This window comes from Hylaeus anthracinus, unplaced genomic scaffold (assembly GCF_026225885.1).
Source record: "Hylaeus anthracinus isolate JK02 unplaced genomic scaffold, UHH_iyHylAnth1.0_haploid 11997, whole genome shotgun sequence".
In the NCBI taxonomy this organism is placed as follows: Eukaryota; Metazoa; Arthropoda; class Insecta; order Hymenoptera; family Colletidae; genus Hylaeus; species Hylaeus anthracinus.
The window spans coordinates 9,717,265-9,738,640 of NW_026534344.1; the positions used below are offsets into that span (position 1 = coordinate 9,717,265).

General features: G+C 36.0%; 2 protein-coding genes across 2 annotated transcripts; both read right to left on the reverse strand.

Moving 5' to 3' along the window:
* Nucleotides 1-87: 87 nt before the first annotated feature.
* On the reverse strand, nt 88-16,914 carry LOC128889500 (hemocytin). The gene is made up of 36 exons (XM_054147180.1): nt 16,743-16,914; nt 16,522-16,665; nt 16,304-16,431; nt 16,059-16,218; nt 15,847-15,974; nt 15,675-15,770; nt 15,219-15,592; nt 14,572-15,151; nt 14,206-14,493; nt 13,684-14,114; nt 13,313-13,574; nt 13,002-13,232; nt 12,698-12,923; nt 12,431-12,636; nt 11,647-12,348; nt 11,231-11,569; nt 10,779-11,113; nt 10,468-10,704; nt 10,165-10,393; nt 9,626-9,946; nt 9,423-9,545; nt 8,660-8,939; nt 8,335-8,583; nt 7,886-8,259; nt 7,362-7,802; nt 6,806-6,998; nt 6,141-6,481; nt 5,934-6,075; nt 5,504-5,856; nt 4,989-5,404; nt 4,604-4,902; nt 4,238-4,520; nt 4,059-4,166; nt 3,732-3,983; nt 1,379-3,671; nt 88-777 (listed from the first exon to the last, which is right to left on the reverse strand). The coding sequence occupies exons 1-36, from the start codon at nt 16,841-16,843 to the stop codon at nt 587-589; spliced, it is 11,856 nt and encodes a 3,951-aa protein (XP_054003155.1). The 5' UTR covers nt 16,844-16,914; the 3' UTR covers nt 88-586.
* A 158-nt stretch (nt 16,915-17,072) lies between these two features.
* On the reverse strand, nt 17,073-20,210 carry LOC128889479 (glycoprotein-N-acetylgalactosamine 3-beta-galactosyltransferase 1-like). Its single transcript, XM_054147149.1, has 4 exons — nt 19,793-20,210; nt 18,713-19,705; nt 18,010-18,311; nt 17,073-17,924 (listed from the first exon to the last, which is right to left on the reverse strand). Exons 2-4 carry the CDS (start codon nt 19,533-19,535, stop codon nt 17,766-17,768), a joined length of 1,284 nt encoding a protein of 427 aa, XP_054003124.1. The 5' UTR covers nt 19,536-19,705; nt 19,793-20,210; the 3' UTR covers nt 17,073-17,765.
* Nucleotides 20,211-21,376: the final 1,166 nt, after the last annotated feature.

Here is a 21,376-nt window from a genome sequence, read left to right on the forward strand (position 1 = left end):
CGATAATGATCCGATGATACTATGTATTAGGGAAAGAAACTGTGATTTTAATTTATCTACTGGCACATTAAAAAATTGCTTTCTCACTTCGGTGTTGAAGCTTTTATTTATTTTTGTTTTTCATATAAATTATTATTTTTGATTTATGATCCAAACTACATGGATGCCCCAAGATTTGTTGACAACCTTCCACGTATGTTCCAAAAGTAAACCATATGTACATGAAAAATAAAAGTTTCTGAATCCTGAAGTACAAAGCAGCAAAATCGATAGTGCGTGCATATATGTATTTATGAAAAAAAAGTAAAGTCTTGTTAAGGAAGACTGAATAATTTTTATTGTACTTAGTATGCTCCGGAATTCAAAGTATGAACTCTGATATACCTTTGGAGAAAGTCGATATATGAATTGTTAAAAATGTATATATATATACATATAGGCATATATGTGCATTATTCAATAAAATCAACGAATAATATTTTTGTATTTTATCGTCTATTTTAACACTACAAAATACTTATTCCAACCTATTGCTTTAACACCCTGAAAAGTACCCGTAGTAACTTTATTTATGCTTCCAAATTCTTCAACCCTTAACTCCTCCTTTGGTTCCCGTATAGCTGGAATCGTTGGATTTGCATGTTGAACATGAACAAGCAACTGGCATAACCACTCTCCTTTTCAACCTTTTGTAATCTGCGCACATCAGTTCAACTATAAGAGTCCTCTGATCAGTAGGTTGGCAACACTGGCAGTTGACTGCTGGACTCCAAGTGTCTGCAAAACAATGAATAATAGTAAAATAATATTAGACTTCTGTAACTAAGTTTTTACGTACAAGATGAGTCAGTAAAAATTATCATCTGAAATATCTACTAATTACTGTAATAGTAATTTGATGACTCCCTCAGGGGCTGTAGCTATGTTTGATTGTAGCTACAGTACGGGTTTAGCAATCCCGAGGTACCCAAGCTATAGGGGGGTCAGTGGGCCCCAACAGACTACTGGTACCTCTAATAAGAGAATTATGAAGAGAGACATCTAAGCAAATGCAAAGTAATGTAGAGCAAGAATTGAATGAATGTAATTTTATGGCAATTTAGGGTTTGCATATCAGAGTAAACAAATTAACTCAAATATGACCTTTCAGCTCTGGACATATCTCACTTCAGAATATTATATTTGATTGGGTAAACATATCGATCATCAAGGATTTAATATAATCCGTGCTAAATAAACGTCTGTCTAGTTTGAAATAAACATTTAATATTTGATATTGGGTGCATTCAGCAAAGGTGATCCTCAAATGCCTATCCAAGTCAAACCAATGACACCATTTTATCTTATAATTACTTATAATAATTATCTCTGTAATTACCTGTGTCAAAATAAGATGTAGATTCACACTTTCCACGACATTCTGTGACACCTTCGATAGGCTCAACATTTTTACAAAATCCATGCAGTCGATGATTCGTACTAAACATGCCAATGGTACTTTGTGGATCAAGGACATCGGCAACGCACAGATCAAGTTTTTGATTATATGATGTTAGATTGCACATCTTGCAACAGTTTTGAGTATAAATTGATGTGTTCGGACAGTTTGTTATGTCAGGGCAAATCATTGAACTGCTACTGACAGACAGTTGACCCCTTTGATCCATGCAGGAGTAAAAAGTGCAGTTGTCAGCAGACGACCAAGATGCACCAGGTTCATATAACATGTCTCCAAACACGCAATAAGTCTGTTTGCATTTTCCACAGCACTCGCCCTCTTGTTCTTCGTACGTCCATCCAAGTGCGCATTCTTTCGAGCAAGATTCTACTTTACCGTATTTCGTTACGTTCGAATCTAGCACACAAACTTCTGTAACGCATTTATCCAACGTATTTGTCCAGACTTCTCCGGGTTCGTACACTTTGTCGTTGTAGCGACAACCGATTTTATAAAACTGAGGACAACAGATGCCTGGCATGCGCACTTTTTCAAATTCAAATGCAGCTTCTTCCCGAGGATCTATCTCTGGACATTTTTCTGTAATCGATTCCACATGCACGGTTTCATTGTTAAGCTTGCAAGAATACTGGGTACAGAAATCATCGGAGTACCATTCTTCTTCCACGTATTTCAATTGGTTGCCAACGACACAAGCTACTGGTACGCATTGCCCGCAACAATTGATACTCTTATTGTCGCTAGGCTGATATTTGAAACCAAGATCACAAACAGAATTGCATTCCTGAACCTTAATGTGCTTTCGAATGCCATTTTCGTCTTTGATGCACTCCATTGAAGTGCAAATATCTTCAGGATTCAGTTGCCAGACATCACCTACATTATATGTCTCCCCTTTATCTTTGCAGGCGGATCTTTTAAAGTTAGGGCAACATTTATCCTCTACTGGAACTTCTTCCACAACAAAATCAAATATATCTGGATGATCCTCGGCTTTCAAACACTCCATTGTAGAACATTTCGGTTTCGCACCTTCATCAGAAGGTTCACAAACACAGGAAGTACATTTGTCGTCCATCCACTGTTCTCCTAGTTTCTTCACTACCACCTGCTCTGACAATTCTATTTTAGTGTCCGATCGAATATTGTACAGACAAAGATCCTTTGGTAAAACACATTGATGGTCAGCACAACAAGCATTCTCTTTCATATTCGTTCTTAATTCGTAATAATCTGAGCAAGTCGGCACTGGAGGGCACGTTTGTGGATCGCAAATGGACATTGACCTTGGGCAACATCCAGATGTGTTTGTCGTTTGCACAAAACCAGGTTCTAGTTCCACAACTTCAAGATCAACTTGGTTCAACATGGGACACTCGGACGGTGGCAAGCACTCGCAGATAAACTTTTTGCATCCATCAGTGTCAGTAGATATCTTCATAGTTTGCCCATAACCACATTCAGGCATTTGCGTTTCCTCTCTGCAGAAGGGTGCTACAGTTGTTACAGCGTTCGGTATGCAGATGTACTTTCTACAGCAGTCTTGTTCCGTTCCATTAACAGCGACAGGTGTCATGTTTTCTTCGCAAATAGTGTTCACAGCCGGACATTCAGTTCTTTGACAATTAATAACTTTCTTATCGCAGGTGCATTTAGTGCAAACGTCTGGAAACCAAACGTCGCCTTCGACATGGCCTTCCTCGTCGCACACAAAACATTTATCTTTTGGTATGCAAGTGTCATTGTGAAAGACAAAGTTTTGTGGACAAAAACAACCTTCCTCAAAGCTCTTCGAACACTTAGAGTTACCGATTTCGTTGATAGAGTCGCAAGTTTCCTTGCAGGCAGAACCACATGGCTGATATTCCAAATGTGGTGGACAGGTGTAAGGGCACATTTCACTGCTTCTCCAAATTAGACAAACTTGCGCCTGCTGACACTTCCTTGCATAAGCTTCGAAGCTATCGCAGTAGCCGCCTCCAGTGCAAATACTATCTTGACAGGCTATTAAGTATGGAATTGGATCTACGAGGCTGTGACAGAGTCCGAAGTCGTTTGCATTTAATAAATTTCTACATAAATCTTGATCAGCTGCTGGTAGAACACATTTGCTTTGATTTTTAGAAATACATGCTTCCGTGTTCAGGTTGATGCCGTGTGGTGATTCGGTGACCAACCAGCTTGTACCAAAGTCCTGCATGTCATTCGCTATCTGAGCAACACAAAAATTAATTGAGTGGGTCAAAAGTTGTTTTTGTTTCATAATACATACCTCTCCATTCTGTTTTTTTAGGTCATCCTCAGAATCCGCGTTACAATTGCCACAAAGACCTTCCATTGTTCCTCCAAAAATATGCGAAGGAAGAGTGAGAGTAAATGCGAAATTAGGCTGATAGCTAGTAAGTTCTAGCTGAATAGCTGGTATCAACAGTTGCAGCTTCTCCGAGGGCGTTTGTTCCAAAATCAACCAGGATGCGTTGAAAGGAGACTCGTGTACATTTGTACCATCAATTATCACTTCGAACTAATCAAAACAAACGAAAGCACATATTATAAACTCGAATATTGGGTATTTTTCTGATTCTGATATTGATTTTACCTCTTGAAGTGGTAAACCTTTCTTAATCTCAACAATGTGTTCATTGTAAAGAACTGCAACTGTTTCTGTGCACGTGCCAATATCACATATTCCATTTGAAACCAACACCTATTTCCCAAGAGCATAAAATAGAATACAGTTTAAGAAGAAATATTTTACATGGTAATCAATCCAATTACCTGATATGTATAATCCCTGTGGCCTTTTTTGTTCTCAATAACATCTCTTGACACAACATACGTGCAGTTGCCGTCGAATTTTATATTCTTCCTATCAAAACTGATGACCTTTGAATTGTCCAACCACTCGCAAACGCAATCTTTGCATTTCGTTGGTGATACACACTCGTCGCCATTACGTACTGTTCCTTCAGGACAGAAACAACCAGAGAAACATACTCCCTGCATCACTGGGCAAGGGTCTATTTGTTGCAAGTTATCACAACTTGTTTCGCATTTATTTCTACATTTAACAGGATATCGAAGACTTGTAGCATAACACTCTATAAATGAAAATGTTGTTTCTAAATATTTTAAAAATTATACCTGTAGCAATCTTTATGGACAAGTGGTGGAGTACAAGAGATAGGACAGTCGTGTGTACTCCTCCAAGTCGATAGATCTATATTTAAGTCACTAGCCTGACATTCGGTAACGAAACTAGTCAACAAACGACAACGGCATTCATCATAAGTATGATTGCTACGAAGACAGTTACACGTGCTTTCCATACAATGAGACACGAATTTATCCAAGTTCACGATATTGGAACACACTACCAACGATGAATCTTTTACCACGTTACAAATCTTCCGGCTTTCTACTTTCATGTCGTGGGGACAAATCTAAATAATTACAGAATTAGAAGTGACAGGATTAGAATTAGTATAATGAAATTAATTGTTAATTTCAAGTTAGTTAAACTAGCAACCTGTGAATCACATTCCGGCACACCGTCCATTGCCCAACTGTTTCCAAATTCTAAAGTTTTTCGTGCCTGACTTCCATCAGGCAGTTGTCTGTCATTTGCCATTGATCCATCAAAATAGCCACATAAACCGTCTACTCGACGAGCTAATTTCGTTGGGACCCCTAACTTCACATCAGAATTTGAATCCCAAATTACCCAGAATCCATAGTGGTTTGATACTAAGTACGTAATGTCTCCAATAGAAGATATCTTGAACGAAGAAAATTGGTTGCCAAGTCGCGCTATTTGATTTGGTGCAAAGCTATATTCATTGACATCTACGTGCATGTCAGGGTATATGACAATCACGTCGTCATCGTGCATCACTGCCAAGATTCGATTGCACTGACTAGTCTGTGTATCACACTGCTTCTCCACTGTCAAAATAATATTTCTAATCAAGCATTCTTCCAACATTTTAGTAACACAACAGAATAATTAAGTTTACCCAAACTTTCAGATTCACTGATACTTACATGTTACGTACCACTTATTGGCAAACATATCTCTGGCCAATATATGGTTACAAATATCATACTTATACTCTAACTTATCAAACGTGCTGAACGTTCTTCCTGTTACATTGCAAACAACTTCTTCTGGTGCTGGTGGTTTGCAAGTATACTTTGGACACTTCTGAAGCTTGTACATGCTCATTTGTTCATAAACGACAGTGTAACCTTCGGGACAAGATGCCTTTGGACAAGTCTGTGGCTTGCCTTGGTCAACAATTACTGGCGGTTTGTAGGGCACGCAAATAAATTGTGCACACTCGGTTTCATTTTGTGACTCTTGATTTTCAATATATTTTGACTCCTTCATGGATTTCCTGGTTGTAAATATCTTTCGTTAATAGTTACTAATATAAAATGTTAGTAATCTAATAATAGCTCTGTGATATGCTACCTCAATCCTTTAGTTCTCCAAGAATGTTTAGATAAAGATTTCACTCCTCCTTTCGTTTGAGATTTTTTATAATGTTTCGTAAATGATTTTGAGCTTATTTTATAACCAGGTGGACAGACCGGATTTTGGCACACTTGTGGAACTGAAAATATGTGAAATATTAGTCTCACTTTTCATGTGCTTTAATTTATGGATTTAATTTGATACCTGTAGTTGATGTTAAGGTTGTATTCTCCCCTTGTTCTGTAGTACTAAATTCGAACATAGACATTGTTGTTGGAATTACGTTACAATCTTTCTCGTCATCTGGACAATCTTGGATTCCATTGCACCAAAAACTCTCATCAATACAAATGTCACTGGTTGGACAATGGCGAGTACCTGTAGGACAAGGTTTGCACGCGCAATTGCAGAGTTCATTTACTACTGCTCGCATTTCTGGTTCCTGACAAGAATCGCACTTCTTTGGCTGACAGAAAGAAATTCCATCCAATGTACATACGCATTCCTGACAATCTTCGGTTATGTAGGTTGTACCCACGTTATACCTGAACAATTCAATCGCTTAAATATCTAGAAGTTAAAGACTAAATATCAAAAGTAAACTTGTATTTTAGATTACAGTAAACTGTAATTTTCTTATTGAGTTTAAATATGTTTGAAGTGTAACAAACGCAATTTATTTCAGAATAAAACCAGAAACAACGGATATATTTAATCATCCTATTCAGTAAACCAACACTATGATTGCGTCGTATACTTTTGGATTTCCCTTTTTTGATTAAAGGATTAAGTTCAATTTAGCTAAAATTCTTTTTTTTTTATAATATTCATTATTTAATTGACAAATTTACATAAAAATCTATACGTACGTAATGTGTCCAACTACACAAGGACATTCTTGCTTAATCACACAGGTATTCCCATTCCACCAGTAGGATCCATTGCATTTGCAACTATTTTGATCTTCATTAGTTACTCCCTTACAAATATTGCATTCCTCAACATATGGTTGCATTATTTTCGGTGTAGTTGCTACCTTCTCGGTAGTTGTTGTAATGGATGCTGAATAAAATATTACAGTAAATTAAATAATAAACATCGCTTTAACTGCAACAGGGTGTCTTTCAGGTTTCCATACAAACTTACACTTTGTTCTACGACTAAAAGTAAGACGAAAATTTCACATTAAATATAAGTCCGCAAATGCTTTATGAACAAATAACTCTCGTATAAAGCATTTGCAAACTTATATCTACATGATATTTTTTCTTATTTTGAGCTGTAGAACATGCTGAAATATGAATTGCGAAAATCAATTGAAATGTTAATTTAAGTAACTAGTTGTTTAATTGATTGATCAATTGATTAATGCCCAACGTTGAATGAAACTTGTAGGAACATTGTATAAAAAGAAGTTAAACTTACGATACGGTAGGAAGCAACCCAACACCTCAATTTTCAGGCCTATATGATTATGCCATTTTATCGGTTGTATCTTCAGGTACCTTGCATGCAATGGCTTGTCGAAGTAATTCTTTTTTACAGTCTCAGAATCAAAGTTAGCCAAGAATTCTTTTTCCATGCCATTATCATCGACCACCGGGTTCCACTGACGATTGTCATTACTGTAAAAGATTTTGTATACAGTTGTCCAGGTGTCTTCGCCGCCCTTTGTTGCAACTCCTGTTAAATTGCGAGCTTCCAAAAAGTCTATCGTAACATATTGGTGTGGATTGTCTAGCTTAGGATGCCAAACATTAGGAGATGTTAATTTCAGATTTGGCAACAAATCTGTGGAAGATGATGATGTCAATATCTGCTCGGCAAAAATCAAACCACTGTCCAGACCCATTGGCTCGTCACATACTGAGAAATGGAGGAAAATGTGAATATCGATTGCTATAACAATGTATAACTTTGTACGTTACTGCAGATTACTCTCATTTTACCTGGATTTATAACTTTCTCAGTCAACGGCGTTGTTATTAATGTAACATTCTGCTCTGTTAAAGTGGTGTTAATCATAAGTTCTTGGCAGCCAAGTAATTCTACTTTCATCGCTATTCCATTGTGCCAGGACAATGGGTTTATCCGAATAACCTTAGCTTCAATAGGAACGTAAAACTTTTGCTCTACCGGCTTAAACTTATCTACAGGGCCTCTAAATACTCGTGGATCCTTCTTGTTATCCAACACGTAGGAGAAAGCATCACCGTTTTCAGAGAAGAGCACTCTATAGCTGGTTACAAACATGTCTTCCATGCTGCTACCTTGTAGAATGATGCCGTAGATTGGTTCAGGTTTTTCGAACTTTATGTCGAGCCTGAAAACAAACAATCGATGAAACGAACGTCTTCAAACTGACAAACAAAACATTTTTTCCAAAGACTTTATTTACCATTGATCGACATTGACGTATTCGGGTTCCCAGTATCCAACAGAATCTTCAAGAACATTGCCACTTAGTGAGGAACCTTCTGGTCGGTACATGGGGCTTTTGGTACTGCTAGCATCAAAAGTGACTTCGTCGTTCAAGTATTGAATGAGAGGAACAAAATTGTTGCTAATACAATACGCTGGTGGTGTAACAGTGCTAGGTACAACAATAGTTTTTTCCTCGAGACTTGGCGTTGTAGGCTTTTCAGACCTTTAACACATGAAAATATCGTCTCCGTAGTATCTACTTCATACTATCTGTAGCAAGTTTAAATAGATGCACTTACGAAGGGAAATTCGAGACGGTAGTTGGTTCAGTGGGTAAATATGTAACATTCTTTTCAGTCGGTCCCTGATCAGTTACACTGGCACATGATGACGTATCGCAAGTGTAATAATTGTTGATGCACTGACAGATCTCACACTCTGATTCCTTCAAGACAGAACCAGGAATAACAGGATCTCCTTCATGAGATTTGCAAAAACAGTCGGTCTCATCGACGCAAGATAGAGCGTCTCTCCAGAATTTGTGTGGAGGGCACTCTGGTCTTCCCAAGGGGACGCACCCTAATTATTAAGAAAATAAATTTATATTTTAGATTACAATGAATAGTAGTTTAGTATTGAGTTTAAGTTGTTAATGTTGCACATTTCTATCTTTTGTGTTACGAAGACGAAAGTTTATTTAAAAATGAAACGAAAAACAAAACAATCCTCGATGTTCAATCAAACGATCAGTAGAGTCTTAGCAAAACTGTGAGACCTATCTTCAGAATCAAGCTATGGTATCAATATAAATCTGAAAGTCCGTTTCCGCAATACAACCCGAAGAAGCTTCAGTATCAGGATGTAAGCCATCAAAGTTTTACGCATATGAATTCATAAACATATGTTTCTTGTATGTGTGTGTCTGTGTATGTAATTGCGCAATCAATTGAGTAGTATAATAATTGACTTTTACGCACAAGGAACTGATCCTGATGGAATGTCCCACAATTTTGTTAACAACTACTTTTGTTTAGTAGACTAGTTATCCAGAAGATACTATACCTGGTATACAGTCAGATGCACTGTTACAAATTCCGTTCTGTAACAAGGTATACCGATAGTAATCGCAAGCTTTGTTGCAATTAATAGCACAGTCACTCCACATTTCGCTTTCCTTACAAGCTTCTAAAAAGAAAACACCAAATTTACCCGAGTAATCTAACAAATATTCATTGATCTCCAAATAATGCTAAAAACTATAGTACTCGTAGTTATGATGTTTTTCTCTAAAGTTGTTGATATTGTTGTTCTGTGTTTCGTTTTCTGATCGATTGTCCATTCAGTTTTAGTTGATGTTGTCCGTTTTTCAGAACATTCTGGTTTCAAGAAAATAACATTAGCTGGCCAGTCGCAAATCTGTAACTGTGGGTTGTAAAACATATTTTCTCCGCACGACTTTTCTACAAATTCATTTCCGTTCATTCCTGGTGTGCATTGATAAAATAGATGACAATCTGTAGGATGTGGTTTATTAGGATGTTCCACGCTACACTCCTCATACGTCGGTATCACGGAAGTCGGAGTTACTGTTGGAAGAATTGATATTATCAATGCGTGAAAACAGTATCTACAGACTGTACATCAAAAGTGGTTAAACCGCGGTTCACGATTCTTCTAATGAAATTGATTCTAGAGTCTAATTATCGAATATGAACTATTTTTCAAATAGCCTTTTCTTACATAGACAGATCTACTATAGTTATCACGACAAGGTTTAGCCACCGTTGTTATACACAATACAAACCTGTTATATTATGAATTTCTTCTGTGGTAGTTGCCGAACATTGACATAGAACACTGATTTCGAAATCGATGCAGGGAAGATTAGGCTGAGAACGACAATAAAGACCACGCTCTAAACTGCACTCTACATCCAAACCAGTTTCTTTTGGAGTTAAATGGTTCTTCACGGATCTACATCTTATGTCAATCATGTGATTTTTGTCACATACTGCGGATTCTTTTTCATTTACCTTTAATACGGAGAAGATAATATACAAATGCAAGATGTTTTAGTTTAAAAATTAATAATGATGTAAAATATTACCAAAGTCAACATGCTGGGTAGAGGTTCAACATCTTTAATCTTTCTTCCCTTAATTGCTGGATCCTGATTCAACCAAACAGTCCAACCATCTATACAACGCTGTGGTTCCTCTAATAGAACAGTGGTTGGAACAGAAGTAGTTGTACAAGGTTCTCCTTTGCACAATATTTTCCCACGACTGCAGAAACATGCCTGACAATTGTCATTGCTAACACTGTCACCTTCATAATAAGTTACCTACAATACGCTGCTATTACTAAAAAGTTCTGATTAAATAAGAAATACGAATTTTTCAGTATTCTTAAACTTACTCCATTGATTTCAGTACAGGGTGTCTTGCATTTTTCCCTAGCAACGCATTCTGTGTAGCTATCGTTACTGTATACTTGATTTTCATGGCAGGGTTTAACCGAACATCCTTCAACGCAAGTGTCTTGAGAACATAAGTGAGACTGGTCCTTCAAAATCATTAAATTATCGCAAGTTTCACGGGGACACGTTGTGATGCAAGGGAAGTATGTGCTACAGTTTTTATCGCATTGGATAGGACAAAAATCTTGATTACGCCACTTTATAGGAACACCTTTTGCACTGCACTCTTGCGCGTATGCTGCCAAGGCTGTGCAAAGACACTCACAGTCACCCCCTGAAAAGTTAATGAAGTTAAGTGTAAATAATTGTCTTCAAAGTGTAGAAGAAAATTATTTCTAGTATTCTTCATTGATTAACTCGCTTAGTTTTAAATAAAATTGTAATAAATTACCTGTATCACAGCCACAAGTGTCGAAAATGCAATTATGTAAATAGCTTTCGACATCAACTTCAGAGTGGCATGGATAGAAAATGGAAGACTTCAGTATTCCACATTTTTGTACAGCCCATAATTTCCGTTCTGGATGTTGTTCACAGGGATCTGTCACATCTCTAGGTTCGGGACAGAAATCGTTCTTCTTCCAGGAATCACCAAATAAATTAGCGGACGCCTCTGATATACCACCGGAAGGTGTTTTAAAATCGTCCTCGCTATTATCGTTATAGTCACCGCAGAGGCCCTTTACACGGCCTTTCCACCTGGGATCTAATCTTATGTAGACTCTGGTACCTACACAAATTACGAAAAGTCGAACTCTCTTTTGATTTTTAACAATGAACAACTAAGTTGTAAAATTTAAAAATTACCTTTGTCCCACTGAAGTGTCAGTCCCAGGTCTGGCACATCTATGAACACGAACAATCCAGCTGTTCTCATTGCCATTCTCTTAAAGATTCCTGATGGTAGTTCCTTTCCTCTTGTTAAAGTAATTGTTTCAGGACTTTCGCTATTTCCAGCCGTAAGAATAACCGATTTAGAGCAGGATACACCAGTTGTTCCACAAGGTATATTCTGAATCGACACGTCGAATGATTCATCCTTTCCTAGCGAACCTTTAGTCAGGATATAGTCACACATTCCTTGAAAATCATAAATTTTTCCATCGAATGTCTTGTAATGCGAGTCACCCCAAGCAGAACAAACTCCTGAACATATTATATCCGAACACTTCCATGTGCCATTCGTGCATTGACAAGTATTGCACTCGTTCTGAATACTAGATCCTTCCACGTAACTTTGACCTCCGTGGTGACATGGACAAGACTCTTCTTTAATACAGAAACCACCTGGTTCATTCAAAACGTAGCCAGATTTACAGACACAACCAGATTTGCAAATAGATGACTGTTTAACTGGTTTGTGCATATTGTAACAAGTTTGAGGTTCTGCTAGTACACAATCTGTCACTTCTAAATGTTGACTTGCCATACAAGAGGTCAAAAGATCCTTGGTTGCTGGATAGTCTTGAATTTCGTCTGACGTTGCTTGTCGGCAGTTCCAAATGCCACCTATTTGGAACATAATTTACAATGTTACATGCAAACCTATAGCTCAATCATTTTGGTATTTTATACTGATAAGAAACACAACCTGCACAGGTGCAAAGTTCAAGAGCTTTGTTTCCAGGTCTAACTTCCCGATGTCCAGCCTTAAACTCTAATCCTGCATATGTACAAGGACATTGTCCAACTGGGATACACTCTCCATGAACATCCAATGTTTGACCCTCTGGACAATTGCATCCCTCTACGCATTCTTGTTTGCAGTCCTTATAAGAAGATATGTCACCACAGGATCTAAGAATGTTTAAAAAAGAATTACCTATCATACAATTAACAATTTGTAATGATGGAATACCTTGTGCAACTGTTTCCACAAATCTGATAGACTTGGTTTTCGGGACAATGTATTCTACACTCATTTACATCCTGTCGCCATAAGAGTTTTATTCCAGCAGTAGCGCAATCTTTCGCATAGGCTGCCAATATAGGACAGAGACACAATTCAACTTGAACCTTACAAGAGCACATATCAAACATGCAATCTTCGTAAAACGCATTTGGATCCACATGCCAGTGGCAACCTAAAAAGGAGGAATATAAGTAGTTTGAATTTGAGAGAAGTGGGATAGATTGAAATTGATCAGACGTCTAGATATTACCAGCAAATAATTCACTGAACAAATAGGAACAGTATTGTTTTGCAGTCGCTCTTTTTTGTGGATCCATATCGCAAGGGTGATCCGATTCCTTTTCTGCAACGTTGGGACAATATTCCTCTGATTTCCACTTATTAGCAAAATAGACAGCCGTATTTTCAATGTCACCTTGTGGTGTGACAAAATCATCTTTCTGATTCTCCGTGAACGTGCCACAAAGGCCTTTAGTTTTGCCTGATAATGATAATACGCAATGAAAAATTGAAGACATTTTCTTGCAAAAACAAGACTAACAGATATAAAAGAATATAAACCATGAAATTCGGGAGGAGCAGTAATGTAGACGCGGGTGATACCGTCCCACCATATTTCCAAACCATTTGGCAAATGAACAACTAAAAATATACTACTGGCAATGCGTATCCTGATGTCATTGACGAACATAGGAAACATTGTCAAATCATCTCCATTGATTAATACTTGACGATTTTGCTTTAATTTGATAGAAGTGTCCATATAATTAATCGTTATAGTTTTTGTACAAGATGGTGTATCAGTTGGATTAAGTCCCAGGCTCTACAAACAAAATAACACTCTTTATTGATGGAACCAAGCTTCCATGGAATCAAGAGAATAGATCTCTTTTGAATAAAAAAATTGTATATTAACAATATCGACTACAGACCTCTGATATTGCACCAGAACAGGGAACATTTTCACCCTCGATACTATAATCATCTCCCTTCATCAGATAGTATTTACATTTTCCCATGAAATCATAATGTCGTCCATCGAAAGTAGTGTAATGAGGATCTCCAATGACAGAACATCTAGCATTACATCTAGTTTGAGTACATATCCATTTTCCAGAAGAACATGTGCAAGTGTTGCAGTCTTTCTGTACACTCTTCCCAGGCTCAAATAGCTTTCCACGTAATCTGCAAGGACATTCGTCAGGGTATATGCATCTTCCTTCATGAGCCACGGTTCCTTTTGGACAGAAACAACCCTCCTCACAACTGTCAGGGTTCAGTTTTCTTTCTACTCCTGTCCAACAGGATGATTCTGTTTCTGGACCACAGGGCATGTACACTCGTCCATTGTTACAAACCATAGCTGTAATATGATCTCACGTAAAATTTATAATATTTTTTTTCTTATCAGTTTGTATACAATGAAGTGAATAATTATAATTTTAAAGACTTACGGCAAGTATCATTGTTTCTCCAATGAGCCAAAGACACGACTTTCTTATGAGCACATTGTCTGACATAAACATTCATCGTGTCGCAGGCACATTTCCTCTTGTCGTCGTGCATGCAAGAACAATAATCCCATAAACACGCCGTCTGCAGTTCGGGGATACTAATCGTATTAGCACAAGCCAGGAATCTGCGATCAGAGAGTAGCTTCATACAAAAATGGATAGCTTCTGTAGCAAGAATTGGATTCGACTCGCAAGAGTGACGAATATTTGGATATTCATCGCACATCTCTGAAATAGTCAAATTAAAACTGGGTGTAAAAAACTATGAACATGTTCTGAGTTCGACCTATAATATCAAAACAATACCTGCAATATTCTCTGTTCGCCAGGAGGACGCAAAGGTTGCGATGTTTCTTACAGGATCCCCATTTTTCCCCATTAGATCATCATTTTTATCACTGTTCATAGTACCACAGAGACCAACCGTTCTATTCCACATATTTTCAAGGGCTCCAATTTGCAATATGAGGGCACCATCCCATTTCAACTGGATGCCTAAAGAGTCCAGAGTTACGATGATAAAATGCGCAGACATCTCAACCCTTAAAGTCGGAAGTTGCGCTGGAATAGGTAGCAATTTAGTCGGAGTTCGAAATTCTGGAACACCGACTTCATTCCTCGACAAAGTGTACTCCTTTTCTCCAACGAAGATCTTTATGATTCTGAAACAATCCTGGGTCTTGCAAGTTGGGCTGTTTTTTACTATTATGGTGAAGACCCTGTCCTGTGCTTCTTGGATTAGAATATGAGAACAGTCGCTGTCGAAGCTAAAGACCTTATCGTCGAAGGTCTTGTAATGTACACCACCCCAAGTGAAACAAGTTTTTGGGACTGGGCGCTTCTCCTCGAAGAATAACATATTGTCTTTCATCGAATTGAATACCATCTAGAGTTATAGGAAATTTTGTTAAACGATATAAATATACAACATTCTACTTTTATCAAATTATTACCGCTTCCGAGGTCATATTGTTCTTGAGATTATTATAAAAACCCATGATGTCGTAGTTGGTTTTATCCAACGAAGATGATTTTGTATTGGAGTTGAAGATATCCTCATATGTCCATGTATGATTACTTTCCCTAATATAAGAGTTGTATGTGGCCCCTAAAGAAATCAGGTTCTTATTTTCGCTGTACTTGCATTGCGGTATTGGCTGTGGTTCAAAGACACCAGTTTCGTAGAGACACTTGTATGTAGTTACAGGAGGAAATTCAAATTCTACTCCAACAGGACAGTTTAAAGTACAAGAGTAACTATCACCATCACTACTACAGTAGAAGCCACCATTGAACCCCATTTTCTCACCACTGCAGGCATCAGCGGCTGTGTGAAGTATATTTAACATTCGGGTTTAGACAATTTACATTAACGTAAATCTATTTGATTGAAATAGGCATATACTTACAATATTGACACTGGGGTCCTCTGTATGCTTGTGGACACTGACAAAAATTCGATGGAAGACAATTCCCTCCATTTTGACAAGGTGGATCGCACACAGCTGTAACAAAAGATGCATTTATTGATTGCAACAAATTCTCAATTTGCTAATTACATTTTATTGATTTGTAACGTACGTTCACAATTAGGCACAAATACCCAATCTTGCCTAGTAGGAACCCAATTTCCATTCTTGCATAGAAGATTAGTAATGGAGGTGCCATCCGGAAAGGTGTAATTGGTCATACAGGATATGGTACACGATCTGACAGAAAAATAGAATCACAATTGAATTTCTGACCAAGTTAATTCTAATAAAATGGATATCAGCATTCTTAGAATAACATACTTTGAATTACACTGCTTGTGAGAATTGGACACTCGAAGAGGATACTCCATGCATGGTTTATTCTCAAATTGGCATTGAGGACCAATGAAATTTTCAGGACAATTGCACTGATGAGGTGCAACACATACTCCATTGTTCAAACACTCTGGCATGCAAATTGCTAAAAATATATTAAAAAGATTATATGCACTCTTAAACTCTGTCCTGTGTAAAAGTAATTAAATGTTCCTTAAAAAAAAACTTACGTTCACAGTGAGGTACAGAATTCCAATCAGTGCCAACTACGTGCCACTCTTTATTATTACAAGATACAGCCAGCTGTGTTGCACCATTTGGAAATTTGTAATTCGGATTGCAAGCTGCTATGCAGCCACTATACAAATAATATAATACAAATAAAAAGCATGAACTTAATATTCAAATATAATAAGTCGTAATATTATGCTAATTAGCAGTGCATTACCTATCCATTGAGCATCGTATTTTACCATTTATAAGTTGATCTGGTTCTTTACTACAACCCCCTACGAATAAATGTCTTCTTCCATTCTTAGTTTTTTTTACGCTATAATCTTGACTCGGAGTATCGTCCAATGGAATACTTATACTAAATAATCGCATGTTTGCATTAAATAATTCTCAATATCCTTAATATTTCTTTAGAAAAACAATCTGGTAACTTACTCGCCTAGATCAAAGGACTCTTCCGTATTATTTCCAGTAATTACTTGACTTACAATAGTAAGGATTATTGCAATCTTGAAAAATACATTCCACAGCATCATGTTGAACTAGTTATATTTATATCATACTTAAGAGTGCAAAACAATACCATGAAACATCTTGGAAGGCTTGCTGTAGCTAAATATGTAATTTAATATATTTCTTCTTTTATATAGCAACGAAAAGGAAGCAGATAACTGATAAAGTACAGCTTGATAACTTGTTTCGAAGAAAAAATATGGGTCAGCAATTCGAATTAGATTAAAGTAGGGCCATGTTGATGAATAAAAGTTTATACTACTAGAAAACTGTTTCTTTATTGTCACAGATTTAAATATGTTACATAGAATTTTTTTAATTTAGTATAAATTATGAAAAACGCAATTATATGGATATCTATTTATAGTATATTATCAGGTACTGTAATCTTAATTTACAGCAAAGGATAATGCTATTGAACACTGTATCCGAGCATCCCTATTATCAGACGAGAGATCCTCAACTAGCGTTACAAAGAGATGTTCTACATTCTATATTCTTCACTTATATTCGAGACTGGAAATGTGATTTGGTTATCATCGTCATTATGAGCGTTTATATGTTCTTAATTAGTTAGATAAGGTAACAATGGTGTAACAGGGGAAGTAGTTATCAACATCAAACAGCACCATTCCGCTGTTCTCACATTCATATCAATGAAACTTATTAATACTACAAACGCAGTTGTTACATAAGGACTTACTGAACATACACAAATAATGTTTGAACAGTAATTACAAAAATCGTTAAACTGTATTTATAGGTAACATTACTACAACAAGTATCGTGTTAAAAAATGGGAAATATCAAATATTCAACCACCATATTAATTTCATGGACGGGATATGTAACCTTATTAATTAATCTCAAATAACTTCACAGAACTTGTTGATTCGGTAGCACCATCGTTATATAAATTCTATGTATTTACAATATATAAAAAAGTTAGTTGGATTTATCTATTATTCTTTTATTCTGATGATTCTTGGCAATTAATTGTCCTGGTTCAGAATATTTTGAATGCCATATTTCATAATAAGCATCGCTAGAAATATTATTCAAATGTGTAATATTAAATTCTTCCTTCAATGCAATTTTCCATACCTGAAAACAATAACATTCCATTAACCTTATGCATATACCATTAAAATATATTGAAAAAGAAGAGATAGTAGAACAATAATCTTACATCTTCATCAGGTACTATTGTTGGTGCTTTTATACTTCCAAACACACCTTCACGTTTCAGAACATGTAAATGATGTAGTAAATAATCTAAAGTATACATTGTATCAGATTCTCCAATGCTAAAAGTTACAGACATCAGGGAACAACACTCATTTTGTATTGGATATAAGGCACGAGTCCAGTAGCTACCAGTTTTAACAACTCCCCATAACAAGGATTGTAAAGAATACCCATGAAACGTACCCCTTAAATACTGATCTCTTGTATCGGAAGGATAAATTCCCATAGAAGCCAAGTGTTTAGCTGAAAATCAAAAATAATATTAGCTATAAAGTTGTTACGACTCTCTTCAGATCTTACATAACAAAAATCATACAAGGAAGACAATACATGATTAGCTATATTTTGATTAAGTGCAAAGTCTACATAATAGTATAATAACATTAATAATTTTAATTTATGTTTCATACAATTTTGTGATTATTATAAAAGTAAATGGCATTGTAAAACTAAATTTTTCATCTAATGTTGTATAATGAAACTCCAAAGGATGATCTCAAAGCTTGATCCTTATTATATGTAACTCCAAAATGATTGCGTATGAACAAATAATATGGAAGCGAATATAGGCAAGTCAAAATGTCCTTGCATCTGCCACGTGAGGGTTAATAATGTGTTAATATATTCCATATTAATAAATTTACCAAGATAATAATCTTCCTGCTTCCAATATTTGCCACCAGATGCACACTTTTCAGAATTGTCAAACATTTTAATCAGTTTTCTAAGAACTCCAATACTGATAACATATCCTGCATCCGCAACATTATAAGGCTGCCCCCAGAGCACAATTGCGTGACCTAAATAGTGATCCTGTGTATGATTCAACACGGAAAGCATGTAGCGTAGATTCTCTGGAATCACCATTGTGTCATCTTTTACAAAGATAAGCCACTCCAAAGATTCATTATCTTTCCAAATATAGTTAAAAGCTTCGCACAAATGCTGCCATGAAGATAAAAGTTTGATTTCAAAATTTATGATAGGTACTTCTGCTGAATTCTTCTGCTGACCAAAGAAATATATTTTGTTACAGCGTTTACCCCAGGTATTCTGAATAGACTCTGCCAGCTTAACTTTTTTCACAAAGACAGCACAAGTAATGTGAACTGTAGATTTTAACCAATCGGATTCTAATTGTTCATTCTTCTCAGGTCCATACAGATAGGCATCCATATTAATATTTTTTATTTTTAAATTTTGATCTCTTAACCATTTGCTGTATGTTATATCTGCAGATTTCTCTTTCCATGTTTGAAGAACAATCTCTTCATTGTTCCATACATTAGAAGTAAGCCATTTAAGAAGTGCACTCCTTCTTGCATTGTTAGGATTTATTGAAGAGGTCTTGCAAACGAAAGTACTGTTAAATGCATCTTGAACTACGAGTAAAAACAATGCAAAAAGAAAACCAATTCCAAATCCAACCAGAAATATGGACCGTAACTTAAAGCAGCAGAGATGCATTTCTTAACTGTGATATGCTTTTAAAATAGAACATGTCTATCATAGAATCTTCTCAATAAAAGCAATCAATTTATTACTTAATAATGTTAATTGACTCTCGTTAAGCTCTTTTGCTTTTGCATTGTATTAGATCAATTTGTCAATCACTTTTACTTCCAGGACTTCTAGTCCTAGAAAAAATACAACCAAACTATACCAACAAATCGTATAATAATGTTTTGATATAAAAATCATAATCTTAAATTGTTTACACTTACAAGATATCTATAGTATAAATTATAGTAAACCTCTGTTAATAAACGTTAATTGATATCGAAAGAGTTAAGAAACAAGGTCAACAGGTGATATGTACTATGTAGCTTTAATATGCGACATAAACACGTATCAGTTTTAAAATATTTAAATATGTTTTTTGTACTTAAATAATACGAAAATAAACTACTAATACAATAATGAGAAATTCGTATCAATCAGGTATTATCTGTAATTATATCCAATAATACAATTATAAGAGTGCCTCAAATTAATGGGACTAGATAACAAATGCCAATTCGATATGTCAAGAGAAATTAGAAAGTTTTTTTCCATTTTGCAATGTAATGTTTCGTTTTCAAAATACCGTAACAAATATTATTCATTTTAAGTCATGGTGTAAGAAAAACAAATGATCGAAACACTGTGACTAGATTGGCCCCAATTGGCCCCCTCACCGGTCATATACATTTAAAATCGGAAAATTATATGCAATTTTTCAAAAGTGTATACAGGAGCTTTAAAATAGGAAAGGACATTAAAACAACTGCTATAACAGGACATCAGTTTTATTATTTTGAGAGTTTCGTAGAGTTACATTTATAATGATTTATAAGGCGTCAGCCATATGTTTTGTACCTAGGCAGACTCTACGATGTCGCCCTGTCTAAAGTATATCTCCGTGATAAGGTAATTTTGTTGCAGTCTTGTCAAGTAAAATCGGTTTCTTATGAAAGTTTACTGAATAATTAACAAATTCTTTAATCGTCTCGTTAACGTGGAAGCTTTTGTAAAAATGTTCTAAATGGGGCCCTGCAGTTTCTTAGCTTGGCCTATCACAGGTACTCCTTATATTGCTGAATACTTGCAAATATATATCTACATCATTTTTTATCAGCCAGTAAATAAAAGAGGAAAGAGATATTATAGGAACAGTATAAAGTGCAACAATATCTGAGGCGTAATATTATAAGAAAATGTTATAACACCTATAAATTCTAAACCATAATAAAAACTGGAAAGAAAACAGTCATCTTTCTTAATCAAATTTGAAGAAAGAAGCGATTAATAATTGCAGAAATTGATGTTATAATATAATACATATAAATAGTGCTTTCAAATATGACTTCTATCTACAAAGTAAATAAAATATTCTAAATTTCTAAGTATAAATTTTTCTTTATTTTCATATTGACTACATTACATTTCAATTTCGTTACAATAAATGACATCAAATGCAGGCAATGACAAATTTGCAATGGAATAGCCAAGTTAGTGTTTGAATTTCGTTTCAAAATTAACCGCGTTTTTGCCAAAGGAACGTAGGTGGGTTCATGGTGATAGAATCGTGATCAGATAAATGGTTGGTGCTTTGATTCTAGTGGTTGCTAGTGGTTAGCTATTCTGTGGCATTGAGCTCTATCCAGCTCTATCCTAACTGGAGTGTAAACTGCGAGAGAGAAGCCGGTCCGAGAGAGATGCAAAATGAGTGGTTCCGGTGGTACTATCCTATAACAAATTTATGTGTGGAGGGAGAGAACAGACTCCTCTTTGTTTGAATTTCGCGGCACTCTAGGAATTATTTACAG